At 40.6% G+C, this 26,627-nt stretch overlaps 1 protein-coding gene across 1 annotated transcript; it reads left to right on the forward strand.

Moving 5' to 3' along the window:
* The first annotated feature begins 213 nt into the window (after window positions 1-213).
* LOC110536292 (testosterone 17-beta-dehydrogenase 3) lies at window positions 214-21,005 on the forward strand. The gene is made up of 11 exons (XM_021622015.2): window positions 214-451; window positions 16,556-16,602; window positions 18,401-18,476; window positions 18,606-18,713; window positions 19,174-19,241; window positions 19,388-19,432; window positions 19,706-19,740; window positions 19,931-20,012; window positions 20,170-20,235; window positions 20,581-20,730; window positions 20,836-21,005. Exons 1-11 carry the CDS (start codon window positions 301-303, stop codon window positions 20,929-20,931), a joined length of 924 nt encoding a protein of 307 aa, XP_021477690.1. The 5' UTR covers window positions 214-300; the 3' UTR covers window positions 20,932-21,005.
* Window positions 21,006-26,627: the final 5,622 nt, after the last annotated feature.

Below are 26,627 nucleotides of genomic sequence, written 5' to 3' on the forward strand. Positions count from 1 at the left end.
CTCTCCGTTTTATCCTTAACTGAAATGGAAGCTGTAGCTTGGTCTGATTGGATTTAATTTGGTGTCTGTTTTTGTGTGGCCTTCTGTGTGTGTGTGTGTGTGTGTGTGTTTTGTTTATGTATCCTTCTCTGTGTGTGTGTGTGGGGGGGGGGGGGGCTATGGAGGGGGGCTATGGACTGGCCATTCCCCGGTCATTCCCCAGTGTTTCTGGCTGAGGAGCTGTAGTGTGGTCAAAGCAGACTGAGTCAGAGTTTGTTGTGGCAGGCAGACAGGCAGTTCTAAAGGGCCAGTCTGTGTGCTATGGATTTCATGGAGGTGTTTTTTGTCTCTCTTGGCACTGCAGTCATGGTCTTTTATGGAGTGAAAATGGTCCGCTTTGCTAAGATGTTTCATCCCAGAGTTTGGTTCCCGCAGCCAGAGTCCTTCTTTACATCCTTGGGAGAGTGGGCAGGTGAGCTCTGAGTGTGTGTTTAAGCATGTGTGTTGACATGTTTAACTATACTTGTGGGGAGTGTGTGTGTGTGTGTGTGTGTGTGTGTGTGTGTGTTCATTGAATATTGCCATTGGAGGCAAAAATAAGTTATTTTATAAGTAAGTAATTGGGAAGAATCATCTGTAAGTAATGTCTCATGAAGTGGTTAAACATTTATATGAAAATGTTATACCCTTTCCCTGTAACACCTTGTGGCATCAAACCTCTGACAAGCTGGCTCTAAGGTATTGCACTGGATGTAAAGAAGTGTGGCAACTTGTGATCACAGTGTGATCACACTGTGCAAATTATACTGAAGGACAACGAGTTCCATCTGGACCCAGATTAAACCCATTCATTTTTTCCCCAGAGCTTTAAATGTCTGGGTGCCTGGGGAACACTCTGTAAGGTCATTCACAGCCCAGTGGTTCAGTTACAAGATTTTAAAGGGGCAATCAGCAGTTGCTGTATCAATTTTGGACTTATATTATAAATTAATGATATGCACCCATTGATTCTTGAAGAATACAACTTTTAAATGCCTCATGAGTTTAGTTCAACGGTCATACCCCATCAGAACCTAAAATATACGCTTTTTATAATCCAATGTTTGTAAACAAAGTAAATGTAAACAAACACTATATAGCCTCAAAACATGGTTAAAACTCAAATGTTGATATCATAGATGGTCAGTCCTTGCATCCATAGCTCAGTCTATGAATTTGAGAGTGGTGACATTTCTTCAGCTGTCAGCTGTAAGGTTTCTTCACTGTTTTATTTGGCGCATGTGACTAATAAAATTTGATTTGATTTGATTTTGATTTGTTCCATCAGCTTTTTACTGAAACAGGGGCGGGGATTGCGCTTTGTTATTGTTTCTACTGCTAATTGTCCCTTTAAAGAATAGAGGGGAGTTTAGGTGAGTGAATTAAAGTTGTTTTAAACACAACTATCAATGTCATGCCATAACTATCAATGTCGTGCCATAACTATCAATGTCATGACACAGCTATCAATGCCATTTTAATGTCACATTGATGTCATGTTGACACATTGTATTACCTGCTGGGGGTTGACATGTTATCTGACACGGTCATCTGGTAATATTATTGGACTGGCTGACATCATTGATAGTCCATGAAAGTGACTTGCGAAAGTATTCACCCCCTTGGCATTTTTCCTATTTTGTTGCCTTACAAACTGGAATTAAAACAGATTTTTGGGGGGTTTGTATAATTTGATTTACACAACATGCCTACCACTTTGAAGATGCAAAATATTTTTTATTGTGAAACAAACAAGAAATAACACCAAAAAACAAAACTTGAGCGTGCATAACTATTCATACCCCCAAAGTCAATACTTTGTAGAACCATCTTTTGCAGCAATTACAGCTGCAAGTCTCTTGGGGTATGTCTCTATAAATCCTGTTGATCCTACTTGAGACGCAGACGTCTCAAGTAGGCACCTGGAAATGCAAATGCGCTACGCTAAATGCTAAATGTACTCGTTAAAACTCAAACGTTCATTAAAACACACATACAGGGTATTGAATTAAAGCTACACCCGTTGTGAATCTAGCCAACAAGTCAGATTTTTAAAATGCTTTTCGGCGAAAGCATGAGAAGCTATTATCTGATAGCATGCAACACCCCAAAATGCCTGAAGGCGACGTAAACAAAATAATTAGCGTAGCCGGCGCTACACAAATAGCAGAAATAAAATATAAAACATTCATTACCTTTGACGAGCTTCTTTCTTGGCACTCCTATATGCCCCATAAACATCACTATTGGGGCTTTTTTTTCGATTAAATCGGTCCATATATACCCAAAATAACCATCTATGGAAACTGTGTAATTCAGAAAAAAACATTGTTTCAAAATGCTGCGTCATCTTTTAAAATTAAAAAAGTCGACGATAAACTTTCACAAAACACTTAGAAATACTTTTGTAATCCAACTTTAGGTATTAGTAAACGTTTATAATCTATCAAAATGATCACGGGGCGATGTGTATTCAATAGCTCCACGTCTTCAAATCATGGTCGAAAATCTCTCCTCCAAAACATCCTGTCGGAGACCGGAATAAATGGAATGTCTTTCCTTTGTTTGACTAAGAAATAACTCTCAAAATGACGACAATGGCGACATCGTGTGGAATCTGTAGGAATTGCATCCGAGGCCCTATTTTATTTGGTGTCCTTTAAACAATACATGCAAGTGGCGCATGGATATTATTTTCAGCTTTCAGTGACCAGTTTTTCTTGCGCTTTTTGATGAAACACACGTTCTGTTATAGTCACAGCCGTGATTTAACCAGTTTTAGAAACTTCAGAGTGTTTTCTATCCACACATACTAATCATATGCATATACTATATTCCTGGCATGAGTAGCAGGACGCTGAAATGTTGCGTGATTTTTAACAGAATGTTCGAAAAAGGAGGGGGTAGACTTAAGAGGTAATTAAGCTTGGCACATCTAGCCGCTAGGATTTTTGCCCATTCTTCAAGGCAAAACTGCTCCAGCTCCTTCAAGTTGGATGGAATCTGCTGGTGTACAGGAATCTTACCACAGATTCTCAATTGGATTGAGATGCCGATGGCAGCATGATCCTGCCACCACCATGCTTCACTGTGGGGATGGTGTTCTCGGGGTGATGAGAGGGGTTGGTTTTGCACCAGACATAGAGTTTCGTTGATGGACAAAAATATCAATTTTAGTCTCATCTGACCAGAATACCTTCTTCCATATGTTTGGGGGAGTCTCCCACATGCCTTTTGGCTTTTTTTTCTCATTAAGCAGTGGCTTTTATCTTGCCACTCTTCCGTAGAGCCCAGCTCTGTGGAGTATGCAACTTAGAGTGGTCCTATGGACAGAAACACCAATCTCTGCTGTGGGGCTTTGCATCTCCTTCAGGGTTATCTTTGGTCTCTTTGTTGCCTCTCTTTGCCTGGTCCATGAGTTGTGTTGGGCGGCCCTCTCTTGGCAGGTTTGTTATGGTGCCATATTATTTCATTTTTTAAATAATGGATTTAATGGTGCTCCGTGGGATGTTCAAAGATTTGGATATATTTTTTTATAACCCAACCCTGATCTTTACTTCTCCACAACTTCATCCTTGACCTATTTGGAGAGCTCCTTTGTCTTCATTGTGTCAATTGTTTGGTGGTGCCCCTTGCTTAGTGGCGTTGCAGACTCTGGGGCTTTTCAGAACAGGTGCCTTGCGAAAGTATTCGGCCCCCTTGAACTTTGCGACCTTTTGCCACATTTCAGGCTTCAAACATAAAGATATAAAACTGTATTGTTTTGTGAAGAATCAACAACAAGTGGGACACAATCATGAAGTGGAACGACATTTATTGGATATTTCAAACTTTTTTTAAAAATCAAAAACTGAAAAATTGGGCGTGCAAAATTATTCAGCCCCTTTACTTTCAGTGCAGCAAACTCTCTCCAGAAGTTCAGTGAGGATCTCTGAATGATCCAATGTTGACCTAAATGACTAATGATGATAAATACAATCCACCTGTGTGTAATCAAGTCTCCGTATAAATGCACCTGCACTGTGATAGTCTCAGAGGTCCGTTAAAAGCGCAGAGAGCATCATGAAGAACAAGGAACACACCAGGCAGGTCCGAGATACTGTTGTGAAGAAGTTTAAAGCCGGATTTGGATACAAAAAGATTTCCCAAGCTTTAAACATCCCAAGGAGCACTGTGCAAGCGATAATATTGAAATGGAAGGAGTATCAGACCACTGCCAATCTACCAAGACCTGGCCGTCCCTCTAAACTTTCAGCTCATACAAGGAGAAGACTGATCAGAGATGCAGCCAAGAGGCCCATGATCACTCTGGATGAACTGCAGAGATCTACAGCTGAGGTGGGAGACTCTGTCTATAGGACAACAATCAGTCGTATATTGCACAAATCTGGCCTTTATGGAAGAGTGGCAAGAAGAAAGCCATTTCTTAAAGATATCCATAAAAAGTGTTGTTTAAAGTTTGCCACAAGCCACCTGGGAGACACACCAAACATGTGGAAGAAGGTGCTCTGGTCAGATGAAACCAAAATTGAACTTTTTGGCAACAATGCAAAACGTTATGTTTGGCGTAAAAGCAACACAGCTGAACACCCTGAACACACCATCCCCACTGTCAAACATGGTGGTGGCAGCGTCATGGTTTGGGCCTGCTTTTCTTCAGCAGGGACAGGGAAGATGGTTGAAATTGATGGGAAGATGGATGGAGCCAAATACAGGACCATTCTGGAAGAAAACCTGATGGAGTCTGCGAAAAGCCCTGAGACTGGGACGGAGATTTGTCTTCCAACAAGACAATGATCCAAAACATAAAGCAAAATCTACAATGGAATGGTTCAAAACTAAACATATCCAGGTGTTAGAATGGCCAAGTCAAAGTCCAGACCTGAATCCAATCGAGAATCTGTGGAAAGAACTGAAAACTGCTGTTCACAAATGCTCTCCATCCAACCTCACTGAGCTCGAGCTGTTTTGCAAGGAGGAATGGGACAAAATGTCAGTCTCTCGATGTGCAAAACTGATAGAGACATACCCCAAGCGACTTACAGCTGTAATCGCAGCAAAAGGTGGCGCTACAAAGTATTAACTTAAGGGGGCTGAATAATTTTGCACGCCCAATTTTTCAGTTTTTGATTTGTTAAAAAAGTTTGAAATATCCAATAAATGTCATTCCACTTCATGATTGTGTCCCACTTGTTGTTGATTCTTCACAAAAAAATACCGTTTTATATCTTTACGTTTGAATCCTGAAATGTGGCAAAAGGTCGCAAAGTTCAAGGGGGCCGAATACTTTCGCAAGGCACTGTGTATATATATACTGAGATCATCTGCCAGATCCTGTGACACTTAGATTGCACACAGGTGGACTTCATTTAACTAATTATGTGACTTCTGAAGGTAATTGGTTGCACTCAATCTTATGTAGGGGTTTCATAGCAAAGGGGGGAATATATATTCACTCACCACTTTTCCATTTTTTTAGACTTACGTGCCTTCAGAACGTTTTCACACCCTTTCACTTTTTCAAAATGTTGTTATGTTACAAAGTGGGATTAAAATTGATTTAATTTAATTGTACAATCTACACAAACTACTCTGTAATGTCAAAGTGGAAGAAAAATTCTAACATTTGTAAAAATAAATATGAAAAATAAAACACTATCTTGATGTTCAACCCTGTGAGTCAGTACATGTTAGAATAACATTTGGCAGAGATTACAGCTGTGAGTTTTTCTGAGTAAATCTCTAAGAGTTTTGCACACCTGGATTGTACAATATTTAACGTTATTCTTTTTTAGATTCTTCATGCTCTGTCAGGTTGGTTGTTGATCATTGCTAGACAGCCATTTTCAAGTCTTACCATATATTTCAAGTGAACAGTGGTACTTAGTGATGTGTTGTGTTGGATTTTCCCCAAACATAACACTTAATTTTAAAGTTAATTTCTTTGCCACATGTTTTGCAGTATTACTTTAGTGCATATTTTTTAAATATGTATATTCTGTACAGGCTTCCTTCTTTTCACTCTGTCAATTAGGTTTGTATTGTGGAATAATAATAATTGTGCACTCTCCTCAAACAATAGCATGGTAATCATTCACTGTAATAGCTACCGTAAATTGGACAGTGAAGTTAAATAAGCGTTCTGCCCATATCTGACACAGTTGAAGTCAGACGTTTACATACACATAGGTTGGAGTCATTAAAACTCTTTTTTTAACCACTCCACAAATTTCTTTAACAAACTATAGTTTTGGCAAGTTAGTTAGGACATCTACTTTGTCCATGACACAAGTCATTTTTCCAACAATTGTTTACAGACAGATTATTTCTCATATAACTCACTGTATCACAATTCCAGTGGGTCAGAAGTTTACATACACTAAGTTGACTGTGCCTTTAAACAGCTTGGAAAATTCCAGAAAATTATGTCATGGCTTTCGAAGCTTCTGACAGGCTAATTGACATCATTTGAGTCAATTGGAGGTGTACCTGTGGATGTATCTCAAGGCCTACATTCAAACTCTAATGTCTCTAATGTCTGGGTGCCTGGGGAACACTCTGTAAGGTCATTCACAGCCCAGTGGTTCAGTTAGGAGATTTTAAAGGGGCAATCAGCAGTTGCTGTATCAATTTTGGACTTATATTATAAATTAATGATATGCACCCATTGATTCTTGAAGAATACAACTTTTAAATGCCTCATGAGTTTAGTTCAACGGTCATACCCCATCAGAACCTAAAATATACGCTTTTTATAATCCAATGTTTGTAAACAAAGTAAATGTAAACAAACACTATATAGCCTCAAAACATGGTTAAAACTCAAATGTTGATATCATAGATGGTCAGTCCTTGCATCCATAGCTCAGTCTATGAATTTGAGAGTGGTGACATTTCTTCAGCTGTCAGCTGTAAGGTTTCTTCACTGTTTTATTTGGCGCATGTGACTAATAAAATTTGATTTGATTTGATTTTGATTTGTTCCATCAGCTTTTTACTGAAACAGGGGCGGGGATTGCGCTTTGTTATTGTTTCTACTGCTAATTGTCCCTTTAAAGAATAGAGGGGAGTTTAGGTGAGTGAATTAAAGTTGTTTTAAACACAACTATCAATGTCATGCCATAACTATCAATGTCGTGCCATAACTATCAATGTCATGACACAGCTATCAATGCCATTTTAATGTCACATTGATGTCATGTTGACACATTGTATTACCTGCTGGGGGTTGACATGTTATCTGACACGGTCATCTGGTAATATTATTGGACTGGCTGACATCATTGATAGTCCATGAAAGTGACTTGCGAAAGTATTCACCCCCTTGGCATTTTTCCTATTTTGTTGCCTTACAAACTGGAATTAAAACAGATTTTTGGGGGGTTTGTATAATTTGATTTACACAACATGCCTACCACTTTGAAGATGCAAAATATTTTTTATTGTGAAACAAACAAGAAATAACACCAAAAAACAAAACTTGAGCGTGCATAACTATTCATACCCCCAAAGTCAATACTTTGTAGAACCATCTTTTGCAGCAATTACAGCTGCAAGTCTCTTGGGGTATGTCTCTATAAATCCTGTTGATCCTACTTGAGACGCAGACGTCTCAAGTAGGCACCTGGAAATGCAAATGCGCTACGCTAAATGCTAAATGTACTCGTTAAAACTCAAACGTTCATTAAAACACACATACAGGGTATTGAATTAAAGCTACACCCGTTGTGAATCTAGCCAACAAGTCAGATTTTTAAAATGCTTTTCGGCGAAAGCATGAGAAGCTATTATCTGATAGCATGCAACACCCCAAAATGCCTGAAGGCGACGTAAACAAAATAATTAGCGTAGCCGGCGCTACACAAATAGCAGAAATAAAATATAAAACATTCATTACCTTTGACGAGCTTCTTTCTTGGCACTCCTATATGCCCCATAAACATCACTATTGGGGCTTTTTTTTCGATTAAATCGGTCCATATATACCCAAAATAACCATCTATGGAAACTGTGTAATTCAGAAAAAAACATTGTTTCAAAATGCTGCGTCATCTTTTAAAATTAAAAAAGTCGACGATAAACTTTCACAAAACACTTAGAAATACTTTTGTAATCCAACTTTAGGTATTAGTAAACGTTTATAATCTATCAAAATGATCACGGGGCGATGTGTATTCAATAGCTCCACGTCTTCAAATCATGGTCGAAAATCTCTCCTCCAAAACATCCTGTCGGAGACCGGAATAAATGGAATGTCTTTCCTTTGTTTGACTAAGAAATAACTCTCAAAATGACGACAATGGCGACATCGTGTGGAATCTGTAGGAATTGCATCCGAGGCCCTATTTTATTTGGTGTCCTTTAAACAATACATGCAAGTGGCGCATGGATATTATTTTCAGCTTTCAGTGACCAGTTTTTCTTGCGCTTTTTGATGAAACACACGTTCTGTTATAGTCACAGCCGTGATTTAACCAGTTTTAGAAACTTCAGAGTGTTTTCTATCCACACATACTAATCATATGCATATACTATATTCCTGGCATGAGTAGCAGGACGCTGAAATGTTGCGTGATTTTTAACAGAATGTTCGAAAAAGGAGGGGGTAGACTTAAGAGGTAATTAAGCTTGGCACATCTAGCCGCTAGGATTTTTGCCCATTCTTCAAGGCAAAACTGCTCCAGCTCCTTCAAGTTGGATGGAATCTGCTGGTGTACAGGAATCTTACCACAGATTCTCAATTGGATTGAGATGCCGATGGCAGCATGATCCTGCCACCACCATGCTTCACTGTGGGGATGGTGTTCTCGGGGTGATGAGAGGGGTTGGTTTTGCACCAGACATAGAGTTTCGTTGATGGACAAAAATATCAATTTTAGTCTCATCTGACCAGAATACCTTCTTCCATATGTTTGGGGGAGTCTCCCACATGCCTTTTGGCTTTTTTTTCTCATTAAGCAGTGGCTTTTATCTTGCCACTCTTCCGTAGAGCCCAGCTCTGTGGAGTATGCAACTTAGAGTGGTCCTATGGACAGAAACACCAATCTCTGCTGTGGGGCTTTGCATCTCCTTCAGGGTTATCTTTGGTCTCTTTGTTGCCTCTCTTTGCCTGGTCCATGAGTTGTGTTGGGCGGCCCTCTCTTGGCAGGTTTGTTATGGTGCCATATTATTTCATTTTTTAAATAATGGATTTAATGGTGCTCCGTGGGATGTTCAAAGATTTGGATATATTTTTTTATAACCCAACCCTGATCTTTACTTCTCCACAACTTCATCCTTGACCTATTTGGAGAGCTCCTTTGTCTTCATTGTGTCAATTGTTTGGTGGTGCCCCTTGCTTAGTGGCGTTGCAGACTCTGGGGCTTTTCAGAACAGGTGCCTTGCGAAAGTATTCGGCCCCCTTGAACTTTGCGACCTTTTGCCACATTTCAGGCTTCAAACATAAATATATAAAACTGTATTGTTTTGTGAAGAATCAACAACAAGTGGGACACAATCATGAAGTGGAACGACATTTATTGGATATTTCAAACTTTTTTTTAAAATCAAAAACTGAAAAATTGGGCGTGCAAAATTATTCAGCCCCTTTACTTTCAGTGCAGCAAACTCTCTCCAGAAGTTCAGTGAGGATCTCTGAATGATCCAATGTTGACCTAAATGACTAATGATGATAAATACAATCCACCTGTGTGTAATCAAGTCTCCGTATAAATGCACCTGCACTGTGATAGTCTCAGAGGTCCGTTAAAAGCGCAGAGAGCATCATGAAGAACAAGGAACACACCAGGCAGGTCCGAGATACTGTTGTGAAGAAGTTTAAAGCCGGATTTGGATACAAAAAGATTTCCCAAGCTTTAAAAATCCCAAGGAGCACTGTGCAAGCGATAATATTGAAATGGAAGGAGTATCAGACCACTGCCAATCTACCAAGACCTGGCCGTCCCTCTAAACTTTCAGCTCATACAAGGAGAAGACTGATCAGAGATGCAGCCAAGAGGCCCATGATCACTCTGGATGAACTGCAGAGATCTACAGCTGAGGTGGGAGACTCTGTCTATAGGACAACAATCAGTCGTATATTGCACAAATCTGGCCTTTATGGAAGAGTGGCAAGAAGAAAGCCATTTCTTAAAGATATCCATAAAAAGTGTTGTTTAAAGTTTGCCACAAGCCACCTGGGAGACACACCAAACATGTGGAAGAAGGTGCTCTGGTCAGATGAAACCAAAATTGAACTTTTTGGCAACAATGCAAAACGTTATGTTTGGCGTAAAAGCAACACAGCTGAACACCCTGAACACACCATCCCCACTGTCAAACATGGTGGTGGCAGCGTCATGGTTTGGGCCTGCTTTTCTTCAGCAGGGACAGGGAAGATGGTTGAAATTGATGGGAAGATGGATGGAGCCAAATACAGGACCATTCTGGAAGAAAACCTGATGGAGTCTGCGAAAAGCCCTGAGACTGGGACGGAGATTTGTCTTCCAACAAGACAATGATCCAAAACATAAAGCAAAATCTACAATGGAATGGTTCAAAACTAAACATATCCAGGTGTTAGAATGGCCAAGTCAAAGTCCAGACCTGAATCCAATCGAGAATCTGTGGAAAGAACTGAAAACTGCTGTTCACAAATGCTCTCCATCCAACCTCACTGAGCTCGAGCTGTTTTGCAAGGAGGAATGGGACAAAATGTCAGTCTCTCGATGTGCAAAACTGATAGAGACATACCCCAAGCGACTTACAGCTGTAATCGCAGCAAAAGGTGGCGCTACAAAGTATTAACTTAAGGGGGCTGAATAATTTTGCACGCCCAATTTTTCAGTTTTTGATTTGTTAAAAAAGTTTGAAATATCCAATAAATGTCATTCCACTTCATGATTGTGTCCCACTTGTTGTTGATTCTTCACAAAAAAATACCGTTTTATATCTTTACGTTTGAATCCTGAAATGTGGCAAAAGGTCGCAAAGTTCAAGGGGGCCGAATACTTTCGCAAGGCACTGTGTATATATATACTGAGATCATCTGCCAGATCCTGTGACACTTAGATTGCACACAGGTGGACTTCATTTAACTAATTATGTGACTTCTGAAGGTAATTGGTTGCACTCAATCTTATGTAGGGGTTTCATAGCAAAGGGGGGAATATATATTCACTCACCACTTTTCCATTTTTTTAGACTTACGTGCCTTCAGAACGTTTTCACACCCTTTCACTTTTTCAAAATGTTGTTATGTTACAAAGTGGGATTAAAATTGATTTAATTTAATTGTACAATCTACACAAACTACTCTGTAATGTCAAAGTGGAAGAAAAATTCTAACATTTGTAAAAATAAATATGAAAAATAAAACACTATCTTGATGTTCAACCCTGTGAGTCAGTACATGTTAGAATAACATTTGGCAGAGATTACAGCTGTGAGTTTTTCTGAGTAAATCTCTAAGAGTTTTGCACACCTGGATTGTACAATATTTAACGTTATTCTTTTTTAGATTCTTCATGCTCTGTCAGGTTGGTTGTTGATCATTGCTAGACAGCCATTTTCAAGTCTTACCATATATTTCAAGTGAACAGTGGTACTTAGTGATGTGTTGTGTTGGATTTTCCCCAAACATAACACTTAATTTTAAAGTTAATTTCTTTGCCACATGTTTTGCAGTATTACTTTAGTGCATATTTTTTAAATATGTATATTCTGTACAGGCTTCCTTCTTTTCACTCTGTCAATTAGGTTTGTATTGTGGAATAATAATAATTGTGCACTCTCCTCAAACAATAGCATGGTAATCATTCACTGTAATAGCTACCGTAAATTGGACAGTGAAGTTAAATAAGCGTTCTGCCCATATCTGACACAGTTGAAGTCAGACGTTTACATACACATAGGTTGGAGTCATTAAAACTCTTTTTTTAACCACTCCACAAATTTCTTTAACAAACTATAGTTTTGGCAAGTTAGTTAGGACATCTACTTTGTCCATGACACAAGTCATTTTTCCAACAATTGTTTACAGACAGATTATTTCTCATATAACTCACTGTATCACAATTCCAGTGGGTCAGAAGTTTACATACACTAAGTTGACTGTGCCTTTAAACAGCTTGGAAAATTCCAGAAAATTATGTCATGGCTTTCGAAGCTTCTGACAGGCTAATTGACATCATTTGAGTCAATTGGAGGTGTACCTGTGGATGTATCTCAAGGCCTACATTCAAACTCAGTGCCTATTTGCTTGACATCATGGGAAAATCAAAAGAAATCAGCCAAGACCTCAGAATTTTTTTTGTAGACCTCCACAAGTCTGGTTCATCCTTGGGAACAATTTCCAAATACCTGAAGGTACCACGTTCATCTGTACAAACAATAGTACGCAAGTATAAACACCATGGGACCACGCAGCCGTCATACCGCTCAGGAAGGAGACTCGTTCTGTCTCCTAGAGATGAACGTACTTTGCTGTTGTTCTGGGATTGATTTACACGTTTCGCTCCAAAGGACCCTGTGAAGATGCTGGAGGAAACAGGTACAAAAGTATCTATATCCACAGTAAAATGAGTCCTATATGAACATAACCTGAAAGGCCGCTCAGCAAGGAAGAGGCCAATGCTCCAAAACCGCCATAAACAAGCCAGACTACGGTTTGTAATTGCACATGGTAACAAAGATGGTACTTTTTGGAGAATCATTCTCTGGTCAGATGAAACAAAAATAGAACTGTTTGGCCATAATGACCATCATTATGTTTGGAGGAGAAAGGGGAGGCTTGAAAGCCAACAAACCCCATCCCAACCTTGAAGCATGGGGGTGGCAGCATCATGTTGTGGGGGTGCTTTGCTGCAGGAGGGACTGGTGCACTTCACAAAATAGATGGCATCATGAGGGAGGAAAATTATGTGGATATTATGAGGCAACATCTCAAGACATAACTCAGGAAGTTAAAGCTTGGTCGCAAATGGGTTTTCCAAATGGACAATGACCCCAAGCATACTTGAAAAGTTGTGGAAAAATGGCTTAAGGACAACAAAGTCAAGGTATTGGAGTGGCCATCACAAAGCCCTGATCTCATCTCATCTCATCTCATCACAAAGCCCTGGCCTACAAACCTGACTCAGTTACACCAGCTCTGTCAGGAGGAATGGGCCAAATTTCACCCAACTTATTGTGGGCAGCTTGTGGAAGGCTACCCAAAGCGTTTGACCCAAGTTAAACAATTTAAAGGAAATACTACCAAATACTAATTGAGTGTGTAAACTTCTGACCAACTGGGAATGTGATGAAAGAAATAAAAGCTGAAATAAATAATGCTCTCTACTATTATTCTGACATTTCACATTCTTAAAATAAAGTGGTGATCCTAACTGACCTAAAACAGGGAATTTTTTACTAGGATTAAATGTCAGGAATTGTGAAAATCTGAGTTTAAATGTATTTGGCTAAGGTGTATGTAAACTTCCAACTTCAACTGTAGTTGAGATAATTTTTATGTTAAAATGATGTTAAACACCAAATCATGTTAAACACTTTTGCACACAGCGGGAGTCAATGAAACATATTATGTGACTTGTTAAGCAAATTTTTACTACTGAATTTATTTAAGCCTGCCATAACAAAATGGTTGTATACTTATTGATTCAAGACATTTCAGTTTTTCATTTTGGATGGATTTTGAAAACATAATTTAACTTTGACATCAAGGCTATTGTGTGTAGGCCAGTGATCTAAATTGAATCCATAAAAAATCAGGCTGTAACACAACAAAATGTGGAAAGGATGTGAATACTTTCTGAAGGCAGTTTATATAGTCAGACTTATATAGTCAGAAAGTCTCTGAGTCAGTTTCCTAAAAGATCATATCCTGACCTAATATTATACCACACGGTATGGGACATTGAGCACTACGCAATCCAAATACATACACGCCCACACACCAACTGAAACACACAGGGACACACACAACTAGTCCTGTGGTCCTGAGGGAGCAGTCAACTGGTGTTACTGGGTCCTCTTCTCCTCTGAGTGTGTTCTGCCTCCCACAGTGCTATAAACTGTGGTGTTCTCTTTCCACATAAAGGACCAACAATACACAGCCTGACCACCTCCCTTTTCCCAAGCTCTGCTTCTATTCCATTCCAATCCAGCACAGGGGGGAAAAAAGCAATTAGAACAGTATGTTCTGGAGCGTATTATCCTCTTCCTTCCCCTTAACCTGGAGGAGTCTCTCAAGCTCATTTGAAATCAAATGAACATATGATTGTTTCTCTTTCTCTGTTTCCTTTCACTATCAAGCGTTTTTGAGTGTTCGCGACATGTTTGGTTAGAGTGTGTGAGTATGTGTATTTGTGTAGCCTTCAGTCTGTGTATGTGTAGCCTTCAGTCTGTGTCTGTGTGTTTGTGTGTGTTTGTGTAGCCTTCGGTATTTGTCTGTTTGTGTAGCCTTCATTATTTGTCTGTTTGTGTTGCCTTCGGTATTTGTCTGTTTGTGTAGCCTTCAGTATTTGTCTGTGTGTGTGTGCTTGTGTAGCCTTCAGTGTGTGTCTTTGTGTTGTGTGTGTTTGTGTAGCCTTCAGTGTCCCATACCGTGTTGTTTCTAATTCTTCCTCTGTGGGAAGTTTTTGGTGCGTCAAGATGTGCTTTGCGTCTGTTCTTGCTTCATCTCTCTGCCCTGAAGCAATGCAGGAGAAGACAAGGGGAGGAAAACAGACAGTCTGGACATTGTACATTCAGAGGAGACTGGATATACTTCCGCTAGCTAATGAGGGAGAAAGACATCTAGGCTAGCTTAGACAGCCCTAAGACCACTCAGTTCTGTTCAGATACTGCTGCCTTTGTTATTTTAAGGTCAATAAACAATGCAGCCTTAACATCCCTCCCTTCCCCTCAGAGTGGAACATACCAGGGCTTCTGTGGTAGAGTTTGATTCGAAGGTTCTCGAAGGCTGGAGTTTTTATTCTGAACTTTTATGTTCACTATCACTGTATGTGTGTGTTTGTGTTCCCAAGCATATGCAATTAGTGAATTGCATTAGTCAAAGACAAACAAGGTTTACTGAGGCATGGTGAAGACGAACATTTTTAGTTTTTGTTCGCTCTTCAAGCCAGGCACTGCCTCATGGTCAGAAAGTATGGATGAGCTTGTTACTGGGACCACAGAGAAATAAACACCGGACTGCAAACACCGCAGCAATATTGAAAACACTCCAAATAATTATGCAATTTATGAAAGTAATGTATCTCTTTTGCTAGCATGACACTGTATAAAAATGAATAGTCCAAATCTGAAATTGTAGTGTTTTGCTTAGTTGCCCAATACAATTAACCCTGAATTCTGTATCTATGGACGCAACCCAGACATTCATTCTAAATGTTCCATTGCCATACTGGCTGACAACGTTCTTATCCCTTGCTTGCTTGATAGCCAACTATGACTAACTTACAGTCACGTCAAACAGTGCAGCCAGAATAATAGTTTAAGCTGTTTTCTAGTGACATTGTTTTGGATACATCCATAACAATGAGCAAATGAAGCACGATTTCGCCTGTGCTCTCTCATTAGGACACTGTTGTTCAGAGGAACTAGCCATCAACACAGCTAACACAATAACCTCAAACTGAAGCTGGAAAGACCGCAAACTAGCTACACTTTGTTTCGTTGACCTTTTTTCAATTGACATTTCTTTGTAAATATCCAGAAAAATGATGCCAGCTGATTCATGATTTCGACTGGCTGAGAAACTCTGCCTGCCTGTCTCGCTCTCGTCCCAACCCCGACACGTTCATTACTATGGGACAGCTGGAGATCCAATTTAAATATTGAAACAATGTTTTATTAAGTGTCAGAGAGACAGAAAGCAAGGTTTGTACAAATCTCCGCTGTTGAAAACTAAATGTTAGTCTAAAAGAAATGTGAGATAATGTCTAGATGTTTTTTATAGTGGAGATCAAGTTTATAAGGTGCCTGGCTGGGCTGATGAGACAGTGGATTGTGCAGTCAGATGGAACAGAGTAAATAGGCATTTAACGTTGTAGATTTAGCCGGTGGTAACTTGTGGAATAGACTCCAGCTGGAATGCAGTTTTAACCAATCAGCATTCAGGATTAGACCCACCCATTGTAAAATGTCAGTGTATAAAACACACAGACAGTTCTAGAATGAGTACATACTGCATGTGTGTGCGTGAACAGAAATCAGACTCATCAGGACAAAGGTCAAATTAAACACACAGAGACTGATCTCCTGTTGGTTCTCTGTCCTTGCGGTCCTTTTATCAGAACTGAGGAACACGCTGTATGTATATGAGTACACTGTGTCAGGACAAGATAGCACATGCAAACAAACACAGAAGAAAATTCCTATTTTTATTGTCTGCAGGAGAGGAGAGGGAAGAGGAAAGGGAAGTTCTAAGTGGAGCAGTACACCCATGCTGTGGTGAATGAAGCCTGTAGTGGTGGGAAATGTTACTGCCTGGTTACTTCTATCAGCTATGTGGAAAGAGATTTCCAGTGACATCCTATCCCACCTTCCTCTGTTGCAGTGGTCACTGGTGGGTCAGACGGAATAGGGAGGGCATATGCCTTTGAAGTAAGTTCCCATTGTTGTTTCTGAATATGCCTGTGACATCCCACCTGTCCATCACTATCTCCTACGGTTTAATGCTACCTGTCTGTCCATCACTAACTCCTGTGGTTCAACCCTACCTGTCTGTCCAACACTAACTCCTGTGGTTCAACCCTACCTGTCTGTCCATCACTGACTCTTGGTTTCTCAAATGATTGCCTCGCCTCGTTCACCAACTACTTCTCTGATAGAGTTCAGTGTGTCAAATCGGAGGGTCTGTTGTCCGGACCTCTGGCAGTCTCTATGGGGGTGCCACATGGTACAATTCTTGGACCGATTCTCTTCTCTGTATACATCAATGATGTCGCTCTTGCTGCTGGTGAGTCTCTGATCCACCTCTACGCAGACGACACCATTCTGTATACTTCTGGCCCTTCTTTGGACACTGTGTTAACAACCCTCCAGGCAAGCTTCAATGCCATACAACTCTCCTTCCATGGCCTCCAATTGCTCTTAAATACAAGTAAAACTAAATGCATGCTCTTCAACCGATCGCTGCCTGCACCTGCCCGCCTGTCCATCATCACTACTCTGGACGGCTCTGACTTAGAATACGTGGACAACTACAAATACCTAGGTGTCTGGTTAGACTGTAAACTCTCCTTCCAGACCCACATCAAACATCTCCAATCCAAAGTTAAATTTAGAATTGGCTTCCTATTTCGCAACAAAGCATCCTTCACTCATGCTGCCAAACATACCCTTGTAAAACTGACCATCCTACCAATCCTCGACTTCGGCGATGTCATATACTACCCACCATTGTGACCTGTACGCTCTCGTTGGCTGGCCCTCGCTTCATACTCGTTGCCAAACCCACTGGCTCCAGGTCATCTACAAAACCCTGCTGGGTAAAGTCCCCCTCATCTCAGCTCGCTGGTCACCATAGCATCACCCACCTATAGCACGCGCTCCAGCAGGTATATCTCTCTGGTCACTCCCAAAACCAATTCTTTCTTTGCCCTTCTCTCCTTCCAGTTCTCTGCTGCCAATGACTGTAACGGACTACAAAAATCTCTGAAACTGGAAACACTTATCTCCCTCACTAGCTTTAAGCACCAGCTGTCAGAGCAGCTCACAGATTACTGCACCTGTACATAGCACATCTGTAATTTAGCCCAAACAACTACCTCTTTCCCTACTGTATTTGTTTTTATTTGATTTATTTTGCACCCCATTATTTTTATTTCTACTTTGCACATTCTTCCACTGCAAATCTACCATTCCAGTGTTTTACTTGCTATATTGTATTTACTTTGCCACCATGGCCTTTTTTTGCCTCTACCTCCCTTATCTCACCTCATTTGCTCACATTGTATATAGACTTGTTTCTACTGTATAATTGACTGTATGTTTGTTTTACTCCATGTGTAACTCTGTGTCGTTGTATGTGTCAAACTGCTTTGCTTTATCTGGCCAGGTCGCAATTGTAAATGAGAACTTGTTCTCAAGTTGCCTACCTGGTTAAATAAAGGTGAAATAAAATGTAAAATTAAAATGTAAAAACTCCTGTGGTTCAACCCTACCTGTCTGTCCATCACTAACTCCTGTGGTTCAACACTACCTGTCGTTCCATCACTAACTCCTGTGGTTCAACACTACCTGTCGTTCCATCACTAACTCCTGTGGTTCAACACTACCTGTCTGTCCATCACTGACTCCTGTGGTTCAACCCTAACTGTCTGTCCATCACTAACTCCTGTGGTTCAATCCCACCTGTCTATTTATTACTAACTCCTGTTGTTCCATCCCACTTGTGCAGCTGGCAGGACGTGGGCTGAACGTGGTGATCCTGAGCAGAACCAAGGACAAACTGGATCGGGTGGCACTGGAGATAGGTGGGAGGAACTAACATCCTTCTTCTTCTGGGATGAGCAACATTGTCATTGGGGACTGTTTAGATGTTAGGTCAATGGGATCAATGATGTATCTATTGATCTTCATTCCGTGACATTGCTCTTTCACAGAAGAAACCACGGGTCAGAAAGTGAAAGTGATCGTAGCTGACTTCACTGAGGATGACATGTACGAGTGCATTAAGGAGAAGCTGAAAGGCTTAAATATTGGTGTATTAGGTACGTGGTTTTCAGATTTTTGTAAGTGCAGTAAGTCGTGTCATTCAGTCGTATTTATTGGAAATGTTAAAAATGAGTTTATAAACGGGGTGGTTTGAGCTCTGAATGATGATTGGCTGAAAGTCATGGTATATCAGACTATATTCCACGGCTATGACAAAAAATATCTATATTTTGAAGGTTCTAATTACGTTGGTAACCAGTTTTTAATAGCAATAAGGCACAATAAGGGTTTGTGGTATATGGCCAACATACCACAGCTAACGGCTGTATCCAGGTATTCCGTGTTGCATTGTGCGTTCAGAACAGCCCTAAGCCTTGGTACATTGGCCATATACCACACCTCCTTGGGACTTATTGCTTAAGTATAGTATTATAAATAAGTCAAGGAGAAATAATGATCTCCAAAAATGGTCTACCTAATGTCAATGAAAGTTAACATTTTATCCAATCCACACAGTGAATAACGTGGGGATTCTACCCAGTCATATTCCCTGCAAGTTCCTGCAGACTAAATACCTGGAACAGGTGAGAGGAGTCAGACACTATTGGTTATCTATTAGCCTGTCCTCGTACCTCACATGTCCTCTCACCTACATTGATCTTACCTGGTGGGAGACGGAAGACAAGGAAAGGGAAACACACTTCACTATTGTATTTTTTTTTCCTTCCAGAAAATTACTAAAGTGATCAACTGCAATGTGAAAGCCTTGGTCAAGGTGGGTAGACTTACTGCTATTGAATTGCATCAGGTGTTTATGCATAAAAAGGTATACCTCAGGATGTTGGCAATGACGCCCTTTATCCACTTCCCCAGAGTCAGATGAACTCTTGGATACCATTTTTATGTCTCTGTGTCCTGTATGAGGGAAGTTATAGGTTGTTTCGCGAGCCAATGATAAGTAGCGTTAGCGCAATGAGTGGAAGTCTATGGGTATCGCTTTAGGTGTCTTCTTGTTTTTAACGGACTTGTCTTATACTTTATCCCACAGATGTGCCAAATAGTCCTGCCAGGGATGGAGATGAGGTGTTTTTGGAGAGAGGTTTTCCTCAATATAATATTGAGACGTCACACCGTCAATTAATCAAAAGTCCAGTTTACTGAAATTGTCTGTTGATTGCTTGATGAACATATGTTGATGAATGTTAGGAGTAGAGCTTGAATAGTCCTGACCAGAGCCATGTATTTGGATGTATATTCTCTTATGCCCTTACAGAGGGAAGGGAATGATCGTGAACATCTCCTCTGGTGTGGCCAGTGTTCCTTCCCCCATATACACCATGTACTCTGCATCAAAGGCTAGTACAGATCTGCTCTGTCTTTCACTTTGAAATCGCTTCTCTTAGCTTAATTTAAGTACAGGATGATCAGTAAGTTGTTGAAAAATTATTCTGGAATTAGTGTAACAAATAATCAAAGTGATTTCAATGTTTCTATGTGTCGGTCTTTGTCCAGGTGTTTGTGGAGAGGTTCTCTCAAGGTCTGCAGGCTGAATATAAAGCTAAAGGAGTCATGATACAGGTGCAGTGATACATCTAAGCATCAGTGTGCATGGATCTATTTTAGATTCATACGAAAGGGGGAAGGGTGCTCAAATGATCCGTATGTGCACTGACTGTGCACTGGGGATCTGCTATCAGAGCTGGGGTGAATTCTATAGAAATTCAGTCAGTTTAGCTGGTGAATTTAAATTCTAGCTTAATCAATAATTTAAAAAAGTACTCAAGGGAAAAAAATGCCACTTTTCAATTGGAAGTTGAATTCACTTCCACACTTGACTGATTTGAAATGGAACTGAGCTCTGACTTTGTCTTCTCTATTTGTCTGATTTACTCTATTCATCTTTCCTGTATCTCTGTGTCACAGGCAGTGGCTCCATTTGGCGTGTCCACCCCCATGACAGGCTACCAGAAGCCCAACATGGTGACCCTGACAGCAGAGGACTTCGTCAGGTCGTCCCTGGAGTACCTCCTAGCCGGGGACAAGACCTACGGCAGCATTTGTCACACAGTACTGGTAAAACACATGAGAACATTTACAGATTTGGAAAGGAGAAGTATTTACAGTGTATAGTCAGAGCCATCACTGAAACCATGCCACTTGCCTCTCTCCCTCCTACAGGGTTGGATGGTAAAGACTGTTCCCAAGCAGATCCTCCATAGTGAGAGCATGCAGGACAGTCTACTGGAATATGTGAAGAAAAGACTGGGGAAATAGGTGATAGATCACACATACAGTGCCTTGCGAAAGTATTCGGCCCCCTTGAACTTTGCGACCTTTTGCCACATTTCAGGCTTAAAACATAAAGATATAAAACTGTATTTTTTTGTGAAGAATCAACAACAAGTGGGACACAATCATGAAGTGGAACGACATTTATTGGATATTTCAAGCTTTTTTAACAAATCAAAAACTGAAAAATTGGGCGTGCAAAATTATTCAGCCCCTTTACTTTCACTGCAGCAAACTCTCTCCAGAAGTTCAGTGAGGATCTCTGAATGATCCAATGTTGACCTAAATGACTAATGATGATAAACACAATCCACCTGTATGTAATCAAGTCTCCGTATAAATGCACCTGCACTGTGATAGTCTCAGAGGTCCGTTAAAAGCGCAGAGAGCATCATGAAGAACAAGGAACACACCAGGCAGGTCCGAGATACTGTTGTGAAGAAGTTTAAAGCCGGATTTGGATACAAAAAGATTTCCCAAGCTTTAAACATCCCAAGGAGCACTGTGCAAGCGATAATATTGAAATGGAAGGAGTATCAGACCACTGCAAATCTACCAAGACCTGGCCGTCCCTCTAAACTTTCAGCTCATACAAGGAGAAGACTGATCAGAGATGCAGCCAAGAGGCCCATGATCACTCTGGATGAACTGCAGAGATCTACAGCTGAGGTGGGAGACTCTGTCCATAGGACAACAATCAGTCGTATATTGCACAAATCTGGCCTTTATGGAAGAGTGGCAAGAAGAAAGCCATTTCTTAAAGATATCCATAAAAAGTGTTGTTTAAAGTTTGCCACAAGCCACCTGGGAGACACACCAAACATGTGGAAGAAGGTGTTCTGGTCAGATGAAACCAAAATTGAACTTTTTGGCAACAATGCAAAACGTTATGTTTGGCGTAAAAGCAACACAGCTCATCACTCTGAACACACCATCCCCACTGTCAAACATGGTGGTGGCAGCATCATGGTTTGGGCCTGCTTTTCTTCAGCAAGGACAGGGAAGATGTTAAAATTGATGGGAAGATGGATGGAGCCAAATACAGGACCATTCTGGAAGAAAACCTGATGTAGTCTGCAAAAGACCTGAGACTGGGACGGAGATTTGTCTTCCAACAAGACAATGATAAAAAACATAAAGCAAAATCTACAATGGAATGGTTCAAAAATAAACATATCCAGGTGTTAGAATGGCCAAGTCAAAGTCCAGACCTGAATCCAATCGAGAATCTGTGGAAAGAACTGAAAACTGCTGTTCACAAATGCTCTCCATCCAACCTCACTGAGCTCGAGCTGTTTTGCAAGGAGGAATGGGAAAAAATGTCAGTCTCTCGATGTGCAAAACTGATAGAGACATACCCCAAGCGACTTACAGCTGTAATCACAGCAAAAGGTGGCGCTACAAAGTATTAACTCAAGGGGGCTGAATAATTTTGCACGCCCAATTTTTCAGTTTTTGATTTGTTAAAAAAGTTTGAAATATCCAATGAATGTCGTTCCACTTCATGATTGTGTCCCACTTGTTGTTGATTCTTCACAAAAAAATACAGTTTTATATCTTTATGTTTGAAGCCTGAAATGTGGCAAAAGGTCCCAAAGTTCAAGGGGGCCGAATACTTTCGCAAGGCACTGTACACTATTTTGTCATCATATACTGTGCTTTCAGAAAGTATTCACACCCCTTGACTTTTTCCACATTTTGTTGTGTTACGGCCTGAAATTGATTAAATTGAGATTGTGTAAATGGCCCATAATGTTTTTAGACATTTTTACAAATGAATAAAAATTAAAAGCTGACATTTCTTGAGTCAATAGGTATTCAACCCCTTTGTTATGGCAAGCCTAAATAAGTTCAGGAGTACAAATGTCCTTAGCAAGTCACATAAGTTACATGGACTAACTCTGTGCTCAATAATAGTGTTTAACATGATTTTTGAATAACTACCGCATTTCTGTACCCCACACATACAATTGCCTGTAAGGTTCAGTTGAGCAGTGAATTTCAAAACACAGATTCAACCACAAAGACCAGGGAGGCTTTCCAATGCCTCGCAAAGAAGGGCACCTATGGTCGATGGGTAAAAATAAAAAAGCAGATATTGAATATCCTTTGAGCATGCTGAAGTTATTAATTACACTTTGTCACTTCAAATTAAAACTTCTTAGGGCTAGGCCCCTTTTTCTCCACTTCCTGTCTGAATGACGTGCCCAAAGTAAACTGCCTGTTGCTCAGGCCCTGAAGAAAGAATATGCATATAATTGGTACTATTTGAAAGAAAACACTTTGACGTTTGTAGAAATGTAAAAATAATTTAGGAGAATAACACAACATATATGGTAGGAGAAAATAAAAAGAAAAACCAACCAGAAATGTCTTGTTTTGAGAGACCATCCTCTTAGAATGGCAAGTACGAGGCATTTTGAAAATAAGCTCCCTGGATGCAATTCCCATGGCTTCCACATGGTGTCAGTAGTATATGTTCAAGGTTTCAGGCTTGTGACTTCAAACATGAAGAAGAAATATCAATTTTAGTACAGGGACACAGTCTTGGAAATTCGTGTTTGCATGCCATGAAGACAGGACGCACCTGATAAAATCGGTTTCCTGTTGAACATACTTCTTTCCGTATATTGTAGTTTGATTAAATTTTAGGGTATCTAAGGGGTAAATAGAAACTTTTAACTTTTGACTGATTTTCGGATTCCTTTCTCTGCATGTTGAACGAGTGGATTACTCAAATTGATGGCGCTAACTAAACTGACTTTTTGGGATATAAAGAAGGATTTTATCTAACAAAACGACACTACATGTTATAGCTGGGACCCTTTGGATCACAAATCAGAGGAAGATTTTCAGAAAGTAAGTGAATATGTAAATCGCTATTTGTGAATTTATGAAACCTGTGCCGGTGAAAAAATATTTTGATGTGGGGCACCGTCCCCATACAATCACATGGCATGTTTTCACTGTAATAGCTACTGTAAATCGGACAGTGCAGTTAGATTAACAAGAATTTAACCTTTCAACAGATAGGTTTAATATCCATGATTTTTATGATTATTTATTTGAATTGCGCGCCCTCCAGTGTCACCGGAAGTTGTCCCGCTAGCGGGATGCCTAGCCCCTTACACCCAGTCACTGCAAAGATACAGGCGTCCTTTGTAACTCAGTTGATGGAGAGGAAGGAAACCACTCAGGGATTTCACCATGAGGCCACTGGAGACTTTAAAACAGTTAGAGTTTAATGGCAATGATTGAGGATGGACCAACAACATTGCAGTTACTCCACAATACTGACAGAGTGAAAATAAGGAAGCCTGTACAGAATAAAACATATTCCAAAACATGCATCCTGTTTGCAAAAAGGCACTAAATACTGCAAAAAATGTGGCAGTTAACACTTTGTATTCAGGAAAGAAAGTTATGTTTGTGGCAAATCCAATACAACACATTACTGAGTACCACTCACCCACCATATTTTCAAGTGTAGTGGTGGTTAGATCATGTTATGGGTATGCGCTTGTAATTGTTAAGGACTGGGAGTGCTATAAAGTCAAAAAGTTATGACCGAGTCAGAAAGTTGGCTGTCAGAAGTTTTACAATATAGGTTCACCTTTAATCCATCTACAGTATGTGCATATTTCAAGATATGGCATATGAGGGTGTAATGAGATACCCAATGGGTTTGACCGTATTTCTCTCAACAATCATTTGGAAAAAACTTTTTCTTAAAAACTGGAAATCAAATGACCATCCATCATTAAGACAGTGGATGAATCAAATGCATTAATATCTAAATACAACATTACAAAAACATTACAAGTACCAGAGATATTCAAATGATGAGGAATGAGAGAAATTATGGAATGTGTGTGTGTAGGGGGGGGGGGGGGGGGGGGGCTGTGAGTGTGCACAGAGACTGTGCTAAAATAAAAAGTTGAAGTTACAAGTAGAACTCAGATAGTCCACATAGCCATTTTGATAGCAGATTTTACAGGTCTTCCTACTACACCGCCTGATATAGATGTCTTGGATAGCAGCGACCTCGGCTCCAGTGATGTACTGGGCTGTCTGCACGACCCTCTGTAGTGCCATGCGATCGAGGGCAGTGCTATTGCCATACCAGGCAGTGATGCAGCCAGTCAAAATGCTCTCTATGGTTTTGCTGTAGAACTTTGAGGGTCTGAGAGCCAAACTTTCCTCCTGAGGGGGAAGAGCCGAGGTCACGCCTTCTTCACGACTGTGTGAGTGTGTTTGGACCATTTAAAGTCTAGTGATTTGGACACCGAGGAACTTGAAGCTCTCGACCTGCTCTACTGCAGCCCCGTTGATATGGATGGGGGTGTGCTCAATCCCCCTGTTTCCTGTAGTCCATGTTCAGCTCCTTGGACTTACTGACTTTAAGGGAGAGATTGTTGTTCTGGCACCACACTGACAGGTCAATGACGTCCTCCCTGTAGGCTGACTCATCATCGCCTTTGATCAGGCCTACCACTGTCGTGTCGTCAGCAAACTTGATGGTGTTGGACTAGTGCGTGGCAACACAGCCATGGGTGAACAGGGAGTACAGGAGGGGACTAAGCACACAACCCTGTGGGGCCCCTGTGTTGAGGGTCAGAGTGGCAGAGGGGATGTTGCCTACCTTCACCACATGGGGTCAGTCAGTTAGGAAGTACAGGATCCAGTTGCAAGGGAGGTGTTCAGACCCAGAATCCTAAGCTTGGTGACAAACTTAGAGGGGACAATGGTGTTGAACTCTGAGCTGTAGTCAATGAACAGAGTTCTCACATAGCTATTCCTCTTATCTAGGTGGGTGAGGAAAGTGTGGAGAGCAACTGAGATTGTTTAAGAAAAAAGTGAAGTAAAAAAATAAGTAAATCATTTACAAATAAATTAAAAGAGCAGCATTAAAATAACTGTAGCGAGGCTATATACAGGAGGTTTCGGTACAGAGTCAATGTGCGGGGGCACAGGTTAGCATTCACTGTAAGGTCTACATCTGTTGTATTTCGTGCATGTGACAAATACAATTCGATTTCAAAACTGAAACCTACTTGAAGGTAACAGCGCTCACTTTTGCCCCTAGTGGCAGGTTTCCACATCATCGCCCAACATCCTCAGAGAAAGTCCCTACGTGGAATACCGACTTGTATCACGTGTGACCTGGTTGTAAAGAACACTCCTCATAAATTTAATTGAAGAACAGAGTGAAGACGTGAGACTGGAGCCATATCTCCACACACACACAGAGTGTGTCTGTAACTCGTATCAGTGTAGTCTCATCCAGGGTGCGAGACAGACAGCCAGTCTGTCTCGCACCCCAATGTCTACGCTTTTCAGTAAATCACTAAAAATATTAATATATAAGCTTTAAAAAATATAAGCCTCAACTGTGGGATGATGTGAACAACAGCTAATCAACAAGGCCACTTATAAGAATAAGAAGCAAATATAACTTTCCATCCCACTTACCGGAAGCTGATGTTGTTCCAGCTTGTCAGAGCAGGTTGACTGGCTAAGCACAGTGTGACTGGAGTGATTTGACATGATGCATTATCTTCATATGGTAAGGGAGAAAGACGGGAATAGAGTCAGAGAATATACATTAGATAGAGGAAGAAAGGGAGAGATGAGAAGGAGAGATGATAGATGTTGAGAGGGAGGAGGTTAGATTGACCGAG

Source organism: Oncorhynchus mykiss, chromosome 11 (genome assembly GCF_013265735.2).
Source record: "Oncorhynchus mykiss isolate Arlee chromosome 11, USDA_OmykA_1.1, whole genome shotgun sequence".
In the NCBI taxonomy this organism is placed as follows: domain Eukaryota; kingdom Metazoa; phylum Chordata; class Actinopteri; order Salmoniformes; family Salmonidae; genus Oncorhynchus; species Oncorhynchus mykiss.

Coding starts and splice junctions, on each gene's coding strand:
- LOC110536292 (XM_021622015.2), top strand. CDS start 301: ATGGATTTCATGGAGGTGTTTTTTGTCTCTCTTGGCACTGCAGTCATG. Junction 18,477..18,605: donor TCGGGTGGCACTGGAGATAG/GTGGGAGGAACT, acceptor GCTCTTTCACAG/AAGAAACCACGGGTCAGAAA. Junction 20,731..20,835: donor GCATTTGTCACACAGTACTG/GTAAAACACATG, acceptor TCCCTCCTACAG/GGTTGGATGGTAAAGACTGT.